At 39.7% G+C, this 21801-nt stretch overlaps 3 protein-coding genes across 3 annotated transcripts in view; 1 reads left to right on the top strand and 2 right to left on the bottom strand.

Moving 5' to 3' along the window:
* Positions 1-4454: 4454 nt before the first annotated feature.
* LOC144659519 (uncharacterized) lies at positions 4455-7238 on the bottom strand. Its single transcript, XM_078519977.1, has 3 exons — positions 7109-7238; positions 5388-5450; positions 4455-5095 (listed from the first exon to the last, which is right to left on the bottom strand). The coding sequence occupies exons 2-3, from the start codon at positions 5446-5448 to the stop codon at positions 4644-4646; spliced, it is 513 nt and encodes a 170-aa protein (XP_078376103.1). The 5' UTR covers positions 5449-5450; positions 7109-7238; the 3' UTR covers positions 4455-4643.
* Positions 7239-7654: 416 nt separating this feature from the next.
* Positions 7655-11626, top strand: LOC144659517 (uncharacterized). Its single transcript, XM_078519976.1, has 4 exons — positions 7655-7828; positions 8405-8478; positions 10576-10641; positions 10923-11626. The coding sequence occupies exons 2-4, from the start codon at positions 8418-8420 to the stop codon at positions 11381-11383; spliced, it is 588 nt and encodes a 195-aa protein (XP_078376102.1). The 5' UTR covers positions 7655-7828; positions 8405-8417; the 3' UTR covers positions 11384-11626.
* Positions 11627-12183: 557 nt separating this feature from the next.
* Positions 12184-21801, bottom strand: part of LOC144659384 (uncharacterized) — a 39818-nt gene continuing 30200 nt past the window's right edge. Inside the window, 11 exon segments of the mRNA XM_078519793.1 lie at positions 12184-12933; positions 14594-14912; positions 15162-15258; positions 15616-15689; positions 16809-16878; positions 17265-17396; positions 17887-18021; positions 18165-18290; positions 19426-19589; positions 20428-20495; positions 20875-20996. Coding sequence (XP_078375919.1) covers positions 12865-12933; positions 14594-14912; positions 15162-15258; positions 15616-15689; positions 16809-16878; positions 17265-17396; positions 17887-18021; positions 18165-18290; positions 19426-19589; positions 20428-20495; positions 20875-20996 — 1376 coding nt within the window. The 3' untranslated portion in view covers positions 12184-12864.

Genomic DNA, 21801 nt, shown 5'->3' with positions numbered 1-21801 from the left:
AAAAGCGAATCAAGTTGTCCGCGAGTACTAATTATATTTATAATCTATTTAATTTCCTATTTCGTAGCAGTTTTTTCCAAAATATCTTCAATTATAGTCTGATCCCTGTCACTACCAGTAAAATTAATATTTTAGTTAGTAATGTAGTTATTTTAAATGTCGATATTGGTGGATGTATAGAACTGTAAGCAAAAACTTCCATCTCGGCTGCGCTGCAATAGATTTTAAACAAGAAAATATTGAATGCTTAAAATAGAACAAATATTTTGGGGAAGAAGTATAGGATTGCAAGGATGGAAGTGGATTACAGTTCATAAAATTTGATCTTGTGTCAGGATGAGAAAAAATCAAAACTTTCATTCTCAGGAAATTCTGAATATTTTAATCATTACGTATCCATTTTTCTTTTAAGTTGAGATTTCTTTGCTTTCACCACATTCAGGGTGTTTTTCTTTCTTTCTATTGCAAGATAATAAAGCAAGTTTATAGCAAGCCAACGGTCATACTTTTAAAATAAGATATATCAGCCGGGACACTGCTGTCCCTTAAAAACATGTTTAATAAATTACGTTATATCTATACCTAATGCTAATATCGATGGTTGTGTTTTTTTTGTTTTGTTTTAGACATGAGGACTTCAGTTGTGATTGGTTGCCTGTTGGCAGTGGTGTGTTTCGTTGCAGTTGAGTCCAGGGCTCTCAGTTCTTTGGAGGTTAATGCTAATCAAGTTAACCCCGCCGAGTCTGCGCAGCAAGTCAGTTTTCAGAGCCAATCAGATGAAGTGAAACAGGACCAAGACAAGAAAGGTATATCAAGAAGATAGTGCAAAAGCTGCAACTGTAGAGGAATTGAATAATTGTTAAACCTACGCATAAGCGTATGTTTTATTTGAGTTTGTCATTGCTGAGTTGTTAAATTTGTCAGAAAACTCGTTCAAAGTCCCTGCAACCAAACAATTGTTCATCCGATTAGATACAAACGAGAACCAACTGTGTTTTCCCGCGCTTAAAACTGGTTACATGTTTTCGCACGCCTGACACCGGTTGTCAGTTTTCCCGCGCTACGTACCCTGTTACTTAATTGGTTAATTGTGTTATTTTCGTTTGTTCTGATTGGCCACTGGCCGATTGGTTTTGGCCTTAAGTCAGTCGACAGAATTTGTCAAAAAAAGAAGCGTGCTTGATTTTATCTTTGCAAAAAAAAAGCCCAAAGGAATACTTTATTACAAAAAAATCCTTATTTTATCCTTCAAAGCAGCTAAAATCCTATAAAACTGCGAAGTGAGAAATAATACGATGGGCGGGTACCTGTTCTTCTCCCCAGGTCCCTTGCTTGTGTTCGAGACTCTCTTATTCATCGCAACTTCTGTCAGATGACGAAAGCATTAAAAAAAAAACCACCACACACCATTTTAACAATTATATTCTATCTAACGTTTGTTGAATACTGGTTTTTGCAGCCCTGTAAAGTAAACTAAAGGTGAAATGACAACCGTTTCTTTCATTTTTTAGGACAATCCAACGATGTCTATTACCCTGGATATGGACATCCCGGATACCCGTGGCATTACGGACAATATCCGTATCAACACCCCGGCTACCCGTATCATTACCCTTACCCATACCAGCACCCAGCAGTCCACCCTGCAGTCCATCCAGCAGTCCAGCACCCCGCAACAACAGTAGTACACCCAGCTTCAGTAACTGTACACCCAGCTGTGACTGTACAGCACCCCGACACACACCACTACCCTTACAACTACCCGTACCCGTATCACTACCCCTACGGATACAACTACTGGTACAATAACTGCGGGTATCCAGGGTGCGAGACACACGTCCCAACAGAGACGAAAGAACAGAAAGCTAAAGAAGAAGACCACCATGAGGACAACGATAAAGAACAAGACAAAAAGAGCAAAATTACTCACTGAGTAAACCTTCGCTGTTTTTGACAGTTATCCTAAACATGTTAGGTTTTTGTTCCTAAATAAAATAGTTTGAAAAGAAGGCTGAGTTGTTTATCGTTTATTATTATATAGCCGCGAGTGTTTTACTGGAAAATAGACCACTCGTAAAATTCATACGAAACTGCATCCGGGACTGTAGTGGCCTATTTCCCATATCCTCACTAGTGACGAAATCGATGACGTCATTTCCCGCCTTTGCACGGTTGTTTGTGCAAGGCTGCCAAACGCCGGTTGGAAATGGCGAGCTATCGATTCATGAAGTTCACTGAAGCCAAAATAAAATGTTTTACTGAGGAGCAGGAAAATATGCTAACACGAAGAAGAAAATTATAAATTATAAGAGCTTCTAGCTTGTGGAGACGAAGAGAGGGAAAATCAAGAAATTGCAGCTGCCGAACTGCAAGACTTCGCGATCAGAAATCAAAAAAGCGGTGAGTTTGAGCAGAAACAGATTTCAAAACGGCGAATTATATTATCAGTGACAGTGATGAAAGCTAATAAAGTCAATAAACAGTTTTTATTATATAAACTGCAGTGGTATAGTGAGTGGTAGCAAATCGATAAAAATGGTATCACACATGTGTGGATAAAAATGATATCCACACACATGTGTGATATCATCTTTGACCAATCAGCTCGCAGAGTTTACCATGTTTGAATGTTCAATAAGCCAAAGTTTATCGATATTAAGTCGAAACATCTTCGGTTCTCTCTCGGCAATCTTCGGCAATCTTCGGAGTCTGGAAATTTTCGGAAAATGTTCGGCAACATTAGAACGACCTTCGGACAACATTTTGAAAATCTTCGAAAATCTTCGGAAAATCTTCCGAAAATCGTCAAAAACGTCGTAATTAGTAGGTTTATATAATAAACAAAATAATACATGGCTGCTTGGAGATATGAAATATATCTTTTCGTGTTCTCTCTCCCTCCCCTCCCCCTCTCCGGGCGCCTCCGCCCCGCCGCCCTCCCCTCCCCTCCCCCCCCGCTGCCCCCCCCCCCGGGCGTGTCCGGCCCCCCCCCCCCCTCCCCCCGCGGGGGTGCGCTCGGGGCCGGCGTATTTTCGGTTTCCTATTATGGAAATAAAGCTCTATTCATGTCTATGCATGCGCGCTGGACTCCGGATCGAGCAGTCCGGGTTCGAGCCCTAGCCGAAGTCATTGGTTTGTGTCCTTGGGCAAGACGCTTTACTCTCATAGTGCCCCTTTCCACCCAGGTATGCTTAATGCCGGGGGTTTATCGCGCCACGGACTAGCATCCCATTCATGGGGAGTAGAACACTCCTAATCGCTTCATGCTGCAGAATGAAACCGGGATAAGCTCCGTCCTGTATGGGCCAGTAGGCTCGACGCAGACCTTACCATGTCGAAATTCGTTCGAGGTCGTTGAAGTTCATTAAAGTTAGGATTTCTAGTTTCCTTTTTAGGTTTGTGAAAGCGACTCCAGTGTAAGAAGTACATGCTGAACAACATGACAACAAGTAAACTTGACGTTGGATTGTTTAGGCAACGTGTTTGATTCATTATATTGCTGTTATACACAGTATTTTCTCCCACCAAACGGTTTAATAACAGGCGGCAGGCGGCAGAAGCTAACAACATGTGACTCTATCGTCTGGTATTGTGCTGCTATTTAAGTCTCGACTCATATGGGTTTGTACAGGAACGCAACAGTTCTAAGATGTATAAATTCAACTGTGAATAAAATTGACTTGCCCCGTTACTTTGTCGTATTATCATAAATTGTTGAATGCTTGCCAGCTCCTTAGGCCAGATTTATTCCCAATGCTGGAAGAAATTGAATCGTACATGATCTAATCTGGCAAGGGATAGTCCAGCCCCTAAACTCTGTAGCGCGGAAGGAAGATTCTAGACATGCAAGAACTGGAACTGTAAGTAGTGTTGTAAAATTCATTAATTATTCATGAGGGTGCAAACCAATCCCAGCACAGTATTCAGATCACATGTTCACAACTGTAAACCCCAATACAAATCAAACAAAAGGATTATTTAACTTTAGATACAAACTCCTGCTCAGCTAATTAGTATTCATTAACTTTTGATACAGATCTCTACTGATTCGCATAACAATACTTTGCATTCAATTCATTGTTTTCATTTCACAAGTAGGATAAAATATTCGCGTCCGATCTGAATGGGCGTTTACAATGGCTCGCCTATCGGCTCGCCATTGTAACTGCCCATACAGATCTTCCGCTCATATTTTATCTACTACTTGTAATAACGCTGTTAAGGTAATGATTGTAAATGTGTGAGCAATCAATAAAAAAAAAGAACTGAAGATTAACTTAAACAAATTTTGCTTATTATGAAAAATGAATGTTCAATGTCTAGACTCCGAGTGCTCTCGAGTTTATGTTCACTGTTTAAAAGCACGAGGATTAAGCGACAGGTCGTAAAATCCATGTGACTTATACAAGCATCATGATTTCAAAGACGAGTAACCACAAGAATTACATAACAAGTTATTGGAAACTAACATTTAATGGCGTTTTCATACAAGAAACAGTCTTACTCCCATTCGAAGTCAATAAAAGAACTGAATACGAAAATAAGCAGTCTCTTGATTCATAACAATTGAATCTAAAGTAATGTTGTTATTCTATCTACAGGACAAGTTCAAAAGTCAACGTTTCTTCTGAATCTTTCACTTCTTATTTACAACAGGCGGGAGCACAGGATGGGGCACAAACTGGCATTGGAGGGGGAGGAGGAGGAGGGATATACACAGGGGGTGGAGGAGAGCAGCATGGCTGAGGACAAATCTTCATACAGTGGTGAATACAGATTGGGGGACACGGTGGTGGGGGTGGAGCTGGGAGACCGGGGCATCCGGGTGCTCCTGGTGGTCCCATCGGTCCCATTGGTCCCATACATCCGGGCATGCCGGGGAATCCACGGCATCCGGGAAGTCCGGGTGGTCCCATGCATCCTGGCTGTCCGGGGGGTCCTGGCTGTGGGCAGGGGATTGGCATAGGCACGGGGACGGGGCATGGTGGTGGAGGTGGTGGCGGTGGTGGTGCACAGCATGTTGGTTCGCAGGTTGGAGCACACATTGATGGGCATCCATAACCACAAGGGTTAGCTTCTCGCTTTTCTTTTTCATCTGCAAGGTAAACAGCAAAGTGAAGTTACACATTTTGCAAGATCTCGTTTAACGAGCACCGTAGGTACCACAGAAATGTCCATTTTAGCGAGCCGTGCGCTTAAAAAGAGTTAAAGTAAGAGAATGTATGAGGAAGGAACCAAAACCACTGCATCAATTGGGTGTCCGTAAAGCGATGTTTGACTGTGCTAGTTTAACTTATCGTAGTGTTGCATTTTTCTCCTGAACGTCCTACGAATCTCCACATCCTCAAGAAGAAGTAGTAATTAAAAACAATATAGTGATTCCTTACCAATTGATTTTCCGCATACTACTGCCACAAGGCAAGATACAAGAAGAATTCTTAAGTCCATATCTGAAAAGAAAATAAGGACAACTTATTATAGGACTGTCATCAAATGCGTCAGCCGTGCTGAATACGCCAGCACTTTGTCGGATTTCCAGAATTCTCAGTCAATCCGCACGTGCATGTTACTGACCGAGGTACTATTCCGCCTCGTAGACTAACTCAGTTTCCCATTGGCTGAGCAGTGGGAAAACCAACAATGCGTTATTTTCCGTTATGCCAAACAAGTACCCAGGCGTGCCATCTCACTAACTCGATTTGGCGCGAAATCTCACGACGCGGTGACAGAATGTAGTATGCAACCGATACGAAACTAACGACACGCAAACCGTTCCCAGACCCTAACGTGGTCGTCGCGCTCGACCGCGGGGAGGGAGAGTACGCCTAGATACTACAATGGTCGCATACATAGCAAAGTTCAATGTGACTCAGTTTCAAAATCTAATATTGTCTATTGTTGGTATCCAGTGGTTCGCTTTTGTTTAGCAACAGGTTTCTGTTCAACTCATGTCAGTTGAATAATACAAATACCAGTTAACTGCCAACTCAGTAAGGCTAAATAATTAGAAATTCTCCTTTAAAAAATCACAAATTCTTCCTTTGTCCTAAAAATCCCCAGAAATTTCCGTTTTCAATAGTGTTTTTACGCCACAATTTTTTAAGTACGATCTGATTTCCCCCTTCTTCCTGATTTCCTCCTTTCCTCCTTCGATGACAATAATGCATTGGTTCGTACACAACAATCAAACGAAAGCAAAGAAAATCAAATTCTTGATGTACTACGAAACTCTCTGAACTTACAACAAAACAAATGTATCGAGTTCAGTAAGGAGGATTCAAATTTAAGCTTTGGGATTGTAGAGTTAAATTGTTTGTTGATCTTGATTTTATAGTCATTTTTAACAAAATGCTTCGTAATATATACTGCATGTGTAGTGTTTAGGAAGCCACGTCTCGAATGTCGCTTCTTCAAAAAAGTTAGCCAAAATTTTCAAGCCCGTCGTGGTTTGAGACCCTTCTCAACCTACGTCAGTCTTGATCATCCTTGTACCTTTTGGTTAATTATTATCCCTTTGGTGTATTTCTACCTTAATTAACTATTATTTTGAGGTTTCCTTTTATTTGTAGGCAGAATTTTGTAACATAGCTCCCTTAAAATCAATAGCACAAATAGTGAGGCTTTCCTTTGAATTGAGCGTCTAAGAGAAGGTTTCAATTGTATTATACTTAACAGCGTGAGTTCCAAGTTTCTAGTTGTTAAAATATACGACCTTTTTATTCACTCTGAGGGAGTCAGTTTAATCTTCGAAGCATATATTAAAAAAAATTTACTTCAAAGGTCAGAAGACTAGAAGACTAGATACAACGCCACTGGAGCTAGCAGATTGTTAGTAAAACAATCTTCTGCTAAGATTTACATTTAGCTTCGACACTTTTTAACATGAAACAATTATATCATGATTGCTGTAACTAAAACAAATAAGTATCAGTATTATCGCCGAGCCCAAAACAAGAAATTTTGTATCTGGCTTTTGTTTATACTTGAGAGAAAAACACAACACGATTAGAAAGCTAAATAACAGGTTGTTTTTGGTCAAAGTGTTCATCGCACGATATCGAAGCAGTGCGAAGCAAAATCGAGAACTAAGTTTTGCTAACTTTCTTACCTGTTTGCTTGATTTGTCCTGTTTCAACTCAAGGGTAAGGGTTTTAGGATTTGGGACTTTTAGTGTCTGCTTTTGTTCCCATTTTTGTCGACTCGTGAATGATTCATGATGTTGAGCCAAGAATTACATAATAGCCGCTGCTCGGGGAATTTAACGCATGAATGGCCAGTCTTTGACAGTTATTACCTAACAAAGAACAAAGATTTCCTTCATGTGGAGTTCGATAAATAATTTGCTTTGCTTGTCACTGTGAGACAAAATATTTGCTCTGACTGTCGACAAAATACGAAAGAGCATTGGTTGAAAAAATGTGTGGTTTTATCGTTTGCTTGGTAGCTACGGGTTTTAATAATTGATCCCCCGAGACCTCAGCCATTCGCGCTTCATTTGAGCGTTTCACAGAGGCCAAAAATCTTACAAAGCGCTCGCTTAAGATAAATAAAACCCGAAACATAGTTTCTTTAGCTTCAACCTGATTTTCCTTGCGTTGCGTTTCTTAAACGAGCCAATCAGAGGACATCCGAGGTGAGGGACGGCGGGTTGAGTTACATGACGTAATGCTGTTGACAGAAACTCGCCCCGGGGCAGGTTGCGTTGGTAAACTGTCCGCCTCCGATGAATATATGATGACACTAGGAGCACCGCCTGCCAGTAGGGATTGCTTAACGACTTGACCTTTCGACAGCACTTTGTCAACCGAAGGAATCACCAAAAAATAAGGTAAAATTATAGACACTGTTTTTGCTTGTTGTTTTGAAGGGGGTGCTTTAGAGATTTCTTACCCAAGCTTTTCGGGTGCGTCTAACGCTGTTTCAACTCGTTTACTTGAATAAAGAGACGGTTTTTCGGACGGTTGAGTTTGGCAGGTGACCTCTTTCATCTTCTTTGGAAGCGAACTTCCCTTAACAATAAGAGAGTGTCACTTTGGATGGAAGAAATTCTTTGAACCTTTTACTTTATAGAAGCGTTCGATGGAATGAACTTGAAACAATGTCAAGTTGATTCCATTTTGGAACAATTTGGGGAGGAAAAATAAACAAAAATCAATCATAAATAAGGACGGGAAAAGAGCACCGGATTTAAGCATTGATTATTCTTGATAGCTATAAGTATTTCTTATGGTTATATGTTTTAATTTTAGACAAAAATTAAGGAGAGAACGAAAACTACAACTCACAAACATAACCCTTAAAATTTAAGCAATATCTATTTCAATGGTTAGCCAAGTGTAACAGAATTGTGGCAAGCTTTTCACGGATCGATTAACAAGAACTTTTTTATTATTTTCCTCCACAGAGCGACGTGGGTCATGTTTCGAGTAACGCTTGCTTGTTTATTCCTCTTTATTGCTTCGCTGGAAGCACGGAAAGGTTAGTTTGTTTATTTATCCTGGCCAGTAAATGTATCCCTTTTATCTCTGTGATTTCAGCTGGAAAAGCTAAACGGTATCAAATGTCAATATAATGATTTTAACTGGTATATTGACATAAACATGCAATCCATTTTAGGTTTTCTTCGTAGATCAAACTTTCTTTCGAGATAGGCGCCGGCAGAAACATTGAACAACTAATTTAGAAACGTAATTTGAAAACGATTAGCAAAACGAAGAGACGGCTATCCACGTACATTTTCTCTTGTCTGTGCACAAAACAAGTGTTGACATTTTTATTATTTCGCCTTGTGATATTTTACTGAAAAGTGTAGATGGCGGTATATATATTTTGCCGTATTTGTTTAGTATTTTATCAGGCCGTTCTGTGAATTAAAATGACTTTTTTGTAGAATCTAATTTGGAATCTGATCTTGTTTAGAATCTAAGGTGATTGCAGATAATTACACTTTCCTTGTAACAATAAAATCGAAACAAACAGGTGTTGCGTTTATGCGCTTAACACCTGTACCCAACCCGAAAAAATAAAGACTTAGCAAAGAGCCGGGAAAAGATCATTTTGTCATAGACTGAAATCTTGTGTTAAAATTACTGTTTTCTCTGGAGCCCAAAATCTGTTGTCATACCGATATATTAAGAGCTTTGCAATAACTTTTGGAATACGCGGTGAGTGAATCATGTTTACTTTTGGACAGGTTGTTGCTTTATAATGGCGAGAAACTGAAACAAACTAAACAGTACTACTTCTTGCAAAACGAAAAACTTCGGGAAATCCAAATATTGCGTCTCATTAGTATTACACTGCTTAGGTTGAAAAATGGATTTTGTGATTCAGATTCGGCTTGTTCAATTTGGTAACTACGAATAGAAAACTTGACGCGATTTAAAAACGCAAGCCTTTAATGTTGAAATCAAGTCTGGATTACCGGTAGTGTCCAAATTGGTGATAGAAACAAAAGAAAAGAAAACATGAATTTGCAAATTATGTGGACTTTCGTAGAAAATAGCTAGAAGCAGATCTTTTTAAAGCCTATCTGAGAAGCAACCCACAAAAAGAGTTTAGCGATTCGATGGTCACGTTCGCAGGGTTCTTGTTCACAGTAAACAGACTTAAAGGACATCTTTGAGTTATTCGAAATAGTTTGGTTTAACAAGCGGGTACCATGAGTAAGGATACACGGTGATTATACGCTGTAGTGGATTCACTGAGAACTCATACCTTCTGTCGCCAATACCAGAGTAATCAGTGGTATGTGAAATTAGCGCGCACCAATTGGCGAAGCGAACTTTAATCTGAGACGACCATTGTTTCAGTATCCATGTGAGTAAAACCTTCTTAGACCCCATGCTGAAAAGTTTCTGCCCCGGGTTTTGGTCTACAAACTGTGAAATCAGTAATAACTCAAACAAATACGTGCTTTTAAGCACTAACTTAAAAGTTGTCCCTAGCTATTTTGAAGGTTTCTTCTGAACGGCGTGTAAGTTGTGGCTGGTTAAACACTTTTGTGTGAGATGTAACGCCTTTTCTACACGTCCTGGATTAAATTAAACGGTTCGCAACAGTGGCAGCACAACACCTTTTGAAAAGGTGTTCAAGCACACCTGTTCTGATAAAGATCATAGTTTATGATGCCGGAATTATGAGTATGAGTTAGAAATAAGGTACAGCTAATATTAAAAAAAGGAACCCGGAATCGCTACAGGAATCACGATCACAATCTAACAGAGAATCGAAAATATCTTGCTACAGAAATTCAGTTGACATGACGTCACAGAATAACTCGCCCCATATTTCTCTCAACGCGTTCTGAGTGTTATTTCGAAACTCTTCCACATAGATTTCAACTGTCAAACAAAAGAAGAGAATTGGCCGTAAGTATTTAAACATTGGGAGGCGTAGTTGACTAATGGTTAGTCCACTGTACTCCTGACCGAACGGTCTGGGTTCACGCCCTGACCAGAGTCACTGTCTGTTGTGTCCTTGAGTAGGACGGCTTAATTTTCACAGTGCCTCTCGCCACCCAGGTGTACCTTTACCTTTTACATTTTAACATTGTTTAAACCTGTACTTTTACAGTTACTGAGGCTTACCTTCATCATGGAAAGATCGTCAAAATAACGAAAGAAGTCGAAGATGAGCCAGGTAAAATGACCTGCTAACAAATATAAAAACAATTACTTAAAAATCAGTTACGTTTAGTTTAACATATACCTTCGTTGTAGTCTAAGCAACGTCACTATCAGTTACATGTGTATACAAATTAAATCGTCAACGGTAAAGTAAGGGGAATTTTTCCAGTCAAACTCCAATGCCGAGGGGTGTCAAATGCCAAGTGTTCAATGAATAATACTGAATTTGACCATACATTACCAATAGCATGTCTTGACCTTATTTTTCATCTGCTTCCTTTTATTTACTCACAGAAACTGTAGAGAAGCGTAACGCAAACCCCTGTGGTTTGGGATGCGCTGCTTCGTGTGCTCCGGCCTGTGTACCGTCATGCTGTGCCCCTCCTCCTCCGCCACCTCCACCACCACCGCCGCCACCTTGTCCTGTCCCCTGCCCTATTCCAGGACCTCCCGGCCAGCCAGGATGCATGGGACCCCCAGGCCTCCCTGGATGTCGTGGACTCCCCGGTATGCCAGGATGCATGGGACCTATGGGACCAATGGGACCGATGGGAACCCCCGGTTGCCCCGGTCTCCCAGCACCACCCCCGCCAGCATGTCCACCTGTTTGTATCCACTACTGTATGAGAATCTGTCCTCAGCCGTGCTGCACTGCACCCCCTCAACCAATTATGCTCCCTCCCCCACCACCCCCTCCCCCAATGCCAGTTTGTGCTCCGTCATGCGCACCAACGTGTTGCATGGGCAAAAAGTAAACTACACAACCGATGTAATAAATTGACAAGTCAGGCCAATGGTTGAGAAAGAGCGATACGAGGACGCTTTGATCTGCGGAATGATGAAGAATAACACGAAAAAGATTTGGTTTTTTTTTTCATGATACTGATGCAGACGGCAGACAATTCGATGCTCAAGAGGGTGATTTCAGGTTGAAAGCTTTTGTAAATGACGTCTTGTTTTCCAGAACTGGCTGCGCAAATAAAGATTTATTTTAGCTATGTGTGTCGTTACGTTAATTTTCCAACGTTTACCTATGGGAAAATTGAGTATCTTTAAGTATTGGATAATGACATGGTGCCGTACAGAATAAGGCCATTTTTGGGAGACCGCTTTCCTTGTCAAATGGTCACACGTTTTTACCCAGTATCAACCAACACGCGCAGTCGAGGTCTGTAACAACGCCAATTAAAAAAACAGAGAACCAGGCCGATATCCCGCCATTCTGATTGAACAAACTTGGTCAATAAAGGCTAGGATTTAATAGTATGTCATAGAAAACACCATTTTTCTTGCGGGACAGAGCGGGCAATCCCGAATGAGCAAGCTAGCTCAAGAGTGGTGCCCGCTCGTGTAACCAATCACAGCGCTGGATTCGGTTCAACTTGCCCACTTGCTTTAAAATGCTGGGACCTCTGGACCAGGGCTAGTTCAAACCAAATTTAATAAATCAAACAGTTTTAAAAAAGTCGCACAATTGTTGGACACGGAATACAGTCGATGCCAGATTATAGGTCTGATAACAGTGATCAGAAGAGAAACTCTCATAAACTGAATGTAAACTAGATTTTAATCGCAAAATGTGTTACATTTGAATTGTGTTCAGCTTACAATGCCGCTTAAAGAATAATCAATGTAAGAAAGTTATAAAAATACTATTTGTCACTGACAATAATCCACTACAATACTCCAAAATCTGTCACTGACATAGCTAAGTATTCTTCCACTAAACGTCAACAAAATTTGCTATATCGTTCATTCCCTTTTTATCTAAAAAATAACGCAAATTTTGTAACTCTTATCAAAAGCAAAACTACTGAAGCAATTGACCCTCTATTTGGAGTTATTTAAATACTTGAAACTCTCTAGTTTCATTTGACCGCATTACAAAAATAGCTTTTCTTACATTTTTCTTATTTCTATTTATTAGAATTAGAGCTTTGTACAAACACAAACAACGTCGTATGATGGACTACTTTTTGTAAAATTTCAACTAGAATTAATAGTTTTATAAGTACATAAAAATGAGAATTTAGCAATAATTTTCCACTGCTCTTTCGGAGCAATAATTGAAATAGTGCGATCTTAGAATAAATACTTGCTGAAGTCAATTTTCAGTGAAAATTTGATAAGGTTATAACTTTGCATTTATCCATAATCCGGATTACTTACAACAGCACTTATTGTAACAGTACAAAACAGTTAAATAATAAATATTTGGATATTCAGTTTAAAACAGTTAACGCTCAACGTACAAGTTATTGTTCGCGGACCATTCGGTACCAGCCCTAAACTGAGTCCGCGACTCCTGCAAATGAAAGACAACTATTGTTACCAAAACACACAGATAAAGCAAGAAAGAATATTAACGTCAGCTTAGTTCCTAGGCGTTCTCTCTTGTCCTATTGTTCGCGCGAAGTCTTGGACGGGCGAGTCTGTCTTGTTGACGTCCATTCACGTCCCCATAGCCCTTTTGTTTCTCTTAGCCGGCTGGGCCTTGGCACGAGAAAACGAAGGGCTCTGAAGACACAGGATTTCCAGTCCTAGATTCTAGGACTTCCGGTCTTCATGTATGCAGTCATGATGTTTCAAAAGAATGTATGAGAGAGTCGTTACGTTTTGACTCTCGTTTAGGAATTCTTTGTTCCAAACAGCCAATCAAAAAAATTCGAATTAATTCAAAAATCCTATGTCCCCAGAGCCCTTCGTTTTCTCGTGCTAAGGCCCAGCGGGCTAAGAGAAACGAAAGGGCTTTGGGGACGAGAATGGTTTTCGTCATGGCTCACAATAGGGTCCAGGTTTGACCAAGTCGTGAACGCGTGGGGACTAGGCTGCATTAACTCGACATTACTCATTAACACTCATTGAAGCCGCAAAGGACACGTGATTTAGGTAACTCATTTGACACCATGATTAAAGGTTTAAACCAGCTGATCTCATAATTGTAATTATATGTTATTTGATTCTTGTTTTTATCATTTCACCTTTCTTTTTAGTACCGTTTTCTTTCACAATCACGTGTACTCAGAATCGTCGTTAGATAGTTTAGTATTGTGAGTTAAGCCGAATGGGTTAAAGCTTTAGGAAAAGTTTACTTTAAAGTGAATATCTGCATTACTGTAAGCAACGTTTTATAGGATTAGACTTGAGTATCAAGAATGCAAAACAATGTTGACTTCAGTTCAGAATTATTATTAAAGGGATTTTGTGGTGTGTTAAAAGCATAGCAGCAGCAGCAGCATTACTTACTTGAGAGGTAACAGTTAGCTATCACTTGTTGATCTCAAGTCTTCCCAAGACTTCTACATTAGTAAAGTAAGAGCAAAAGGTAAGGGTAAGAACACTCAAGATCGATTTTCAATTGAGTGTCGAAAGTAATTCGCGTTTATTTTGGTTTTGCGTTACTACGCTAAATGATTGGTTGAAAACACTCGCGCCACTTTTTCAACCAATCAGAAGTAAAACCAAAACCAATCATGACACTCTTACGCACGTTTTCCCGCGCTTCTCGCCCGCTATATGTATTTGCTTCGAGATTTGATTGGTCTATTGGATTGTGTGTGTCCTTTATGATTGGCCAGGGTGATAAATTCGGTTATGGATTTAAGATACTCAATCGAAAATTGCTCTAACAGTTAAGGATTCTTAATCTTCTTCACAAACAGATTCATTCAGTAAGATTTAGATAACGTTACTCCATAACTTTGCCTCCCTTTTTAAGGATTCTTCAATATGTGAGCTCCTTTTGGGTTGAATATCTTCATCCGAAGTCGAGGAAATAGTAAAAGTTTACAGATATTTTAAACTTTAATATAAGACACTTTAACAGTTTAAAATTTAGTGGTTTTGATTCTATCATTCTAATCAATTTTTGGCAACCGCACTCTTTATTAACCGCTCCAAACCCCTATCATAATAAATTAATTTTAAGTTTGCGTTTTTTCTGTTCGCGTTTTTTCTGTACTTACGATATTTTCAAGTAAGTCGTCAAACACCAAATTATCGTAGGTAGGTTCCAGGTTGTCGCGGGGTCTTCTCGCCTGTGTGGATTGGGACTGTTGTTGACCCACTCGGGATAGCTGCTCCATGGCGCGGTTAGCTGCCCCCAGTCCCCTGGTGACCTCGCGGAATGATGCGGAAGATGGAGGCCTGGCTCTCATCCTTCTATTTGGAACAGTGAAGTCTTCGTCGATTGTTTCAAGATGGACGACGCCAGATTTTCTGACTGGACGATACCTTTGAGGTCTCACAGAAGCGTTTCCATCTGAATCTAGACGTTCATGTCGCCTATTACCAAAAAACAGGTACACGATCTATATATGTGTCTACTGTTGTTACGTTGGTTAGGATTTTGGACTGACTAGTATCGTGCTTAAAAGCGCATGTGATTACTGCAAGGCTAGAGTCTTGAACGATATTGAGATTGAAAGCCACTTTCCAAATTCCTATCAAACGGAATTTAGGGAATTGAGAAATGTAACCTAGGTTTTAGGTTTACACGATAGTCACTTTATAAATACAATAACATATTGTTACCTCCTTCTGCAGTAGCAAATAGCAATGATCAACAGAACCAGTAATAGTGTCCCACATACTGAGGCAAGGACCACAACGATTATCATCATATCGTCGTCTGTAAAGAAAGGTAACAAACCAAAAGAAGAACGACATGAAATACTTGCAGTCAAATAATGTCGTAATGAAAATGGCATGTTTTACGTCTAAACCGGAACGTCGTTTAGAACATTACTGAAGCAATTCAGTCAAGGGACAGCCTCCCTCGGTTTAGTAGATGACATTCCAGAAAGCACCAATGTAACGTTTACTTATGAAAAATGTTTGTAGCAAACGCCCGAGCCCACGCGTGCGTGGGGACTGGTGCAGAAATACGGCTTTGGATAAGGAATTCTTAGCTTATGCGAGTAATGCGGCAACTTTGTAAACAAAACCGGTAGTAGAGCATTATGTTGATGATACAAAACAGCTTTACCTGAACCAACACGAGGGGCCTCAGTTGGTTCTGCGCCTACTTCACATCTGTCACCATAGTAACCTCTTGGGCATCTGAATTAAAACAGACACAAGGATGTTGAATTAGTAATGTTAGTATGTGATCATGCAAGAAATTAATCTAACTAAAATCTACTCCTCAATGAGTTTGCAAAGATTTCAAGAACCTTATGTATCTGCGTTCATTTAGAACTAAATTTTGACTATCGAATGCAAGAGTGTCGTCATTACATATTTGTTACTTAACTTGGGAGACTGAATAAAATGTGTTTTTCATACTTCAGTAGTTATAAAAAAACTTCAAATTTGAAAAATGTAATCTTGAACTATTGGTTTGACGTTAGAGCATTAAAATACCAGAATTAAAAAGTAAAAGACCATCACAGCTTTCTCTTCTTCCCATCTCTAGTAATTCTGGTATAGGATTCCTTGTAATTGCTTAACTTTGCTTGCAGTTTGCGTACGAGTTTTGTTCTGACAACGTTTACAGAGGGTCTATTATAGGGGGACGTACTGTCCGTAAACCGCCATAATTTGTTCTTCCTAGACAGCAAAAAGTTTTCGTTTTCTCCTAAAGATCGGACCCTTTTTTTAATTTTTCTTTATTTTAAAAAAATAAAAATATTTACTTTTTTCCGGGTTCTTCTCCGGTAAAATATTTAAAATTCACTTTCATTTTATATTTTCTTCAGGCTTTTTTTAAAAAAAAAAGGATTTTTTCTATGTTCAGCTTGGTAACCGCGCCAAAAAGAATATTATACGACGTATGTGAAAAAAGGCGGGAAAATGTAGCGAGGTCTGTCAAGTAATTTTACATTTGTGATACATTTGTGATACGCGGAAACCGCCATAATTTCTTGACTGTAAACCGCCAGATAAAAAGGAATGTACCCGCAAACCGACACTTAAAATTGCCTTAAGCCGCCAAACCGCCAGATTAAAATGGACCCTCTTTACAATATCCCCCCCCCCCCCCCCCCCCCCCAAAAAAAAAACCCCCCCCCCAAAAAATTTTTTTTAAAAAAATTTTCTCACCCCCCTTTTTATTTTTTTATTCCTCTTATAACCCCCCCCCGAAACCCCCCCCCCTAACCAAAAAAACCCCTTACAAGTTGTATAACCCAGGGCTTATAACCGGAATTCTACGATATCACATTGATGTCTATGTCTTACTTGCAAATGTTTCCAACTCTGGAAATAATACAAGTTCCTCCATTTTCACAATGATTAACAGGACATCCAACTGCAAAGAAAAAATAAGAACTTCTCACTGACTCCGGGGGAAAGTGTAACGATGCTTGACACCCATCTTGTGCATTGTAATAATTGCCTTTGCATTTTAGGTGAATATGTAAAGGAAGCGTTCAGTCTCGAAGGGAAACACGAAAAATTCACCGCCGCCATTATCGTTACCAAGCACAGTTTGGTCCTTTCGCATATTTTTTCAGAGGACGACTAAGCAATGTATCAAAGTGTTTAAAGCACGTGCAAAGCATGCCCCATGTCCTACCAGCTAACACAGCCCCAACATTGACCTGTTTAAATTTAACGCACGACAAGTAAAATTAACAAAGGGATAATGGTAACTCCTAACAAAAGGCGCAACAAGATAAAATAATACGACCTTACCAAAGCAGTGTGTTCCATTTCCAAAGTAATTCCTTTCTTCTCTGCACGCGCACTTGAACGTGGGGCCTGGGAAGGAGGTGCAGGTGGCGTTTGGGTGGCAGTTATGTGTTCCCGCCAAACAGTGATCGATTACTATGGTAACAAGAAATTGTAAATTTCGTTAAGAACGTTATCTTGAAAAAATACATTGAAAAGATATTGCGACAAATTATTCCTCAGTTGTTGTCCCAGTTACCTTGCACCACTTTTCAATACTGAACAACTTCTGTTTAGAAAACTCGAACTAAGCTTTCTAACATTTTAATTACTCGTTTTAGTCACTTCAGCATGAGGGGAAATACTAGGTTGATAAACATTACGTAACAAAAACAGCATTGGAGCTTAAACTTTTAATATTTAATTATTTGAATTTCAAAAGAAAATCAAATACTGCTTATGAGAGCTCATGACTTCATCAAACACAAGAAGTAACAAAGAGTCACCGCACGGCACAATCTTTAAGCTCTTACTACTCAGGCCTTCACTCTGTTAATTTATTTCTTAACATTAAGTCAACATCTCGTAGTTGAAAAGGAAATTATATATTGTTTTCGTGTACATCCACATAAAGAAGCATATATACCGTTGCACGTGATTCCATTTCCAGAATAACCTGCCTTGCACGTGCACTGGAATCCTCCAGGTGTGTTGAGACACGTGACCCCAGGTGTAGCCATGCTGCAGTTGTGTCGTGATGAATTTTTACATTCGTCGATGTCTGAACATGGAGAAATAATAAGAAAAAAATTTAGATTTATTATAAAATCTGTAATTTTGTTGTTTGGTGAATCTGTCTTTAGAACTCGGGAGCCTCTCTTGCCTTAACATGCAATTTGGAATTTGTCCGAGCATGTGGCATACCTTGACATGTTTTTCCATTCCCAGTGAACCCGTCTTTACAAAAGCATTCAAATGATCCAACAGTGTTGTTACAGATGGCATTTTGATCACAGTCATTGGTGCTGGCATCTTGGCATTCGTCTCGATCTAGAAGAACGAAAGGAAGATAAGGAACCTTGATCACACGATATATTGACGTTTTTTGTTTGCTAAATAATAATTGTGGCAAAGGAAGGCGAACAAGATTAAAGATGCGAATAAATTAAAGTCACCTTGACACGAGACTGACTGAAAGCAAACGAGCGATTAGAAAAGGCGAAGTCAACAATCACATTTCTGAACACAATCGACTTACTAACCACAAAATCGACTGGGACTCTACTGAATGCTTAAGCTACAGTACAAACTATTTTCAACGACTGACTCTAGAAAGCTGGTACACAAACTTAGAACAGACGCTTATCAACAGATGTCAACAACTACCGGCACCTTACAAACGACTTTTTCACGACGTAAACGAACTCAATAACATCACGGCTTAACTGACCAATCAGCTTCAACGAACCAGACTTTATAACGTCATCGACTGGCAACAATAAGATGACTTCATGGCGCTATTCTCCCAGTGGAGAGCTAGGATCTAAGCATGCTCAGTCCTGAAGATGACTTCCGCTCAGGTTGTTGAAACGTCAGTCACCAACAACAATTGCCATGTTCAAACGAGCGGGGGACTGGTCGTTTCGGGCGTCATCGCTCGCCCATGTTGCGCAGGTTGTTCACTCCGTCGGGGCGCTGTCCTCCCTCCTCTCTGTTCCACCTCGTATCTCTCTTGTGGCTTGGGCTCGTGCTGTCTCTCCATCGTTTTTCGTCCCTCCCCTCTCTCTTAATTCTTTTCAGAACTACTCTTACCAGGACGATCACACTATACGAACTACTGATATGACTAACAAGACTGCAAGGCTGATCGTACTACGTGAAAAGTAGACTTTGCGAGACACCACCACGACTAAAACCGATAGAGCAGGATTGCAACCGCGGACAGCTGTTTCGTTCTTATTGGAACTCATCAGCGCGGTGTAGCAAATCTAAATAACGCCAGCCCAAAGAGCCAACGCAAATAAATTGCCCATTAACCCGTACACTGTATCAAGTTCCGTACGAATAGCAGCATTATCGTATGCGGTCCCTTGCAGTTTTAGTCTTATTAATATGACTCCTTGGTTCAAACCATCGACTTTGTCTTTTTACAGCAAAAACAATGTCGCCAGACAAAATCTCTTACCTTCTATTACAACAGAACCTGGATCAACTTGCAAATCTCCAAAGCTCGATGCATTCTGGGACTGAGACACGCTTTCGTTAAGAACCTTCCTCGCTGTAGGTAGCACGGTTGCATTGCCAGTTTGTTGAAAATTGACTACAAAATCAGCAATTACGCTGCCTTCTCTGTAGAGATATAAAAAGCGTACATTAATTGATGGTCTATAAATGTAAAAATTGCTGTGATACAAAAGAATGCATAATGTGTTAGTAAATGAAACACACTGAAAAACCGAATCAGATAACTTAGCCACATGGCACTTGTTTATTCATTATCCACAAATGAATGCGTTGTTGGTGATGTAGTACCTGCGAGTCACGCCACACCTTAACTGTCAATATTTAAGAATGTGACGTCATGTTACATTTAAATGACGAGCGTAATAGGACAGTTTCAACTACTCCGTTTGTTCTTGTTGGATTTTGTTTCTTGGCACTGTTAAATCCTTTGAGAAGTTAGAAGAAATACACAGAGAGACACACAAATACACAGAACAATGAAATCACGAGTCGCTAAGTGAGAAATTTGAACGTGCATCAGAAAACAGTCATAAATGCTTGGTGGGTTATAACTTTGATCATTAAACTGTAACAAGACTTATTCTAAGTAGCATAAAATATTATAGTAAACGGAAACGCGAAATTATGCAATCAACATAAGGGACACAACCCGACCATGGTACAATATGGTCAATCACCAGCCTGGCCCCTTGGCGTTCTCGGCTCATTTAAGCCTAGACTCTACTCGAATCGGAGACGTCACGGGATAGGACTCACAGTGAGTTCTCTCGCCTACTCCCAACGCAGACTTCGCGCGGATAACGAGACCCCCAGTTTCAGACTTCGTGTGGTTGACGAAACAAGAGAGGAGCCTAAATACTAGGTTGGTGATCACAATGTCATTTTGTCAGAGATGATATGGTATTTTGGTAACTAAAGACATCTATAGCGTGTTCCTCAGTACCTAAATCCCCGAATCTCGCACCCTTGGTAAATTGAAGCCAGTTCTGATTTGTTGTAGACCTCGTCCACCTGCAGAGAGAAAGATAAAATAAAGGTTTTTTAATGAAGAATTTTACATATTTTATAAACTGAATTGGCTCACCAGGAATACTCTGCAGCTAATTTGCTAGATGTGCAGAAGAACAAAGGCTTTAACATTATCGGGGACTCTGGATCTGTACTTTCGACTCTACTTTCTTTACGGAATTTTTTTTTTGCTTTTGTTCTTGCTATTCTTCCTCTGTTCATTTACCGCATTGGGTCTTCAATCTAGAAGAGCGTTTTCTTTGTTTTCATTTTATAATTTTTATGCTGAACCATATGATGATGAAGTGACTCTCTCTCCAAGAAAAGCAGCAATCTACTATAGGGGAAAAACAAAAATTATTGAACAAGCCAGTTTCCTTACCGCTGAAATGACTTTGTTAGCCAACTCTTTGTATTCGGGAGATTTCTCGTCCGCCAGTTCTGGAGTGTATTTTGAAAAGTTCCCTCCAGTTATTTTGAAAGATCCTTGATACGCGTCGATGGCTGCACAAATATAAGAGTAAAATATCTTTAATATAAAGAGCTTGGTCCCACCCTGGACATGCCCGTAAAACAAGTGAACATTCACGTTCACACGAAAATCGATTCAGCAATACACTTGGCTAGATTAACTCAACTACAAAATCGCCAAAAATGTATGAAATATCTGCTTAATATCATGGCCTTTCTTGATACACCTATCAGACACATGAAAAATGCATCACATGTTTTACACCTCTAAAGGGGACAAAGAGCTTCATCTGGAAGCAAAGTTGCGCTATAACTCGATCACAAGCAGCCTGTAGTCACAATGCCTCTTTCAAGGGAGTCCGTTTCTATTTTAACACTTTAAGGAGGCTCGATGTAGTTTTTTTAGCCGAAGGGTGGTTGTTTTGAAAATTAAAATTATCTAGGAAGCCAATGTTCGATTTTTTCCAAAATACACCATAATGATCAAATATGACCAAATTTTAATTTTTTACACGTCACTTTGTCACAAAGGTTACCATAGCAACCATTGACGTTTTCTTTTGTTCTCAAACAAGCTTGATTTTCTCGAAATCCAGACTGACACTTGGTATTCATTTTTTGATATGTTCAAGTACAGTAGATTTACTACCTGTGCTCAAAATTTTAGGAAAATCTGTAAGAGCGTTTTAGAGTAAATCAAGAATGAAGTTTTTGGTATTTTCTTATAATTTCTTACAATCGGCAGTCGATATATTTTAACAAATTAAAGCAAAAAGTCTTTCTCTTTTAGTTAATGGTCTTTGATGGTGTAAGTATGTATATTTCAGTGAGAGAAACT

Source organism: Oculina patagonica, chromosome 7, assembly GCF_052425735.1.
Source record: "Oculina patagonica isolate OP01 chromosome 7, crgOcupat, whole genome shotgun sequence".
Taxonomy (NCBI): domain Eukaryota; kingdom Metazoa; phylum Cnidaria; class Anthozoa; order Scleractinia; family Oculinidae; genus Oculina; species Oculina patagonica.
Note: the sequence above shows the minus strand (reverse complement) of the source record. Positions and strands in the feature narration are given on the sequence as shown.

What these genes read in the sequence shown, in the direction of transcription:
- LOC144659519 (XM_078519977.1), bottom strand. Translation starts at nt 5,448, where the DNA reads ATGGACTTAAGAATTCTTCTTGTATCTTGCCTTGTGGCAGTAGTATGC. An exon ending in AGTATGCGGAAAATCAATTG is followed by an intron (nt 5,096 to 5,387) that starts GTAAGGAATCAC and finishes TTTACCTTGCAG; the next exon opens with ATGAAAAAGAAAAGCGAGAA.
- LOC144659517 (XM_078519976.1), top strand. Translation starts at nt 8,418, where the DNA reads ATGTTTCGAGTAACGCTTGCTTGTTTATTCCTCTTTATTGCTTCGCTG. An exon ending in TTCGCTGGAAGCACGGAAAG is followed by an intron (nt 8,479 to 10,575) that starts GTTAGTTTGTTT and finishes GTACTTTTACAG; the next exon opens with TTACTGAGGCTTACCTTCAT. An exon ending in AGAAGTCGAAGATGAGCCAG is followed by an intron (nt 10,642 to 10,922) that starts GTAAAATGACCT and finishes ATTTACTCACAG; the next exon opens with AAACTGTAGAGAAGCGTAAC.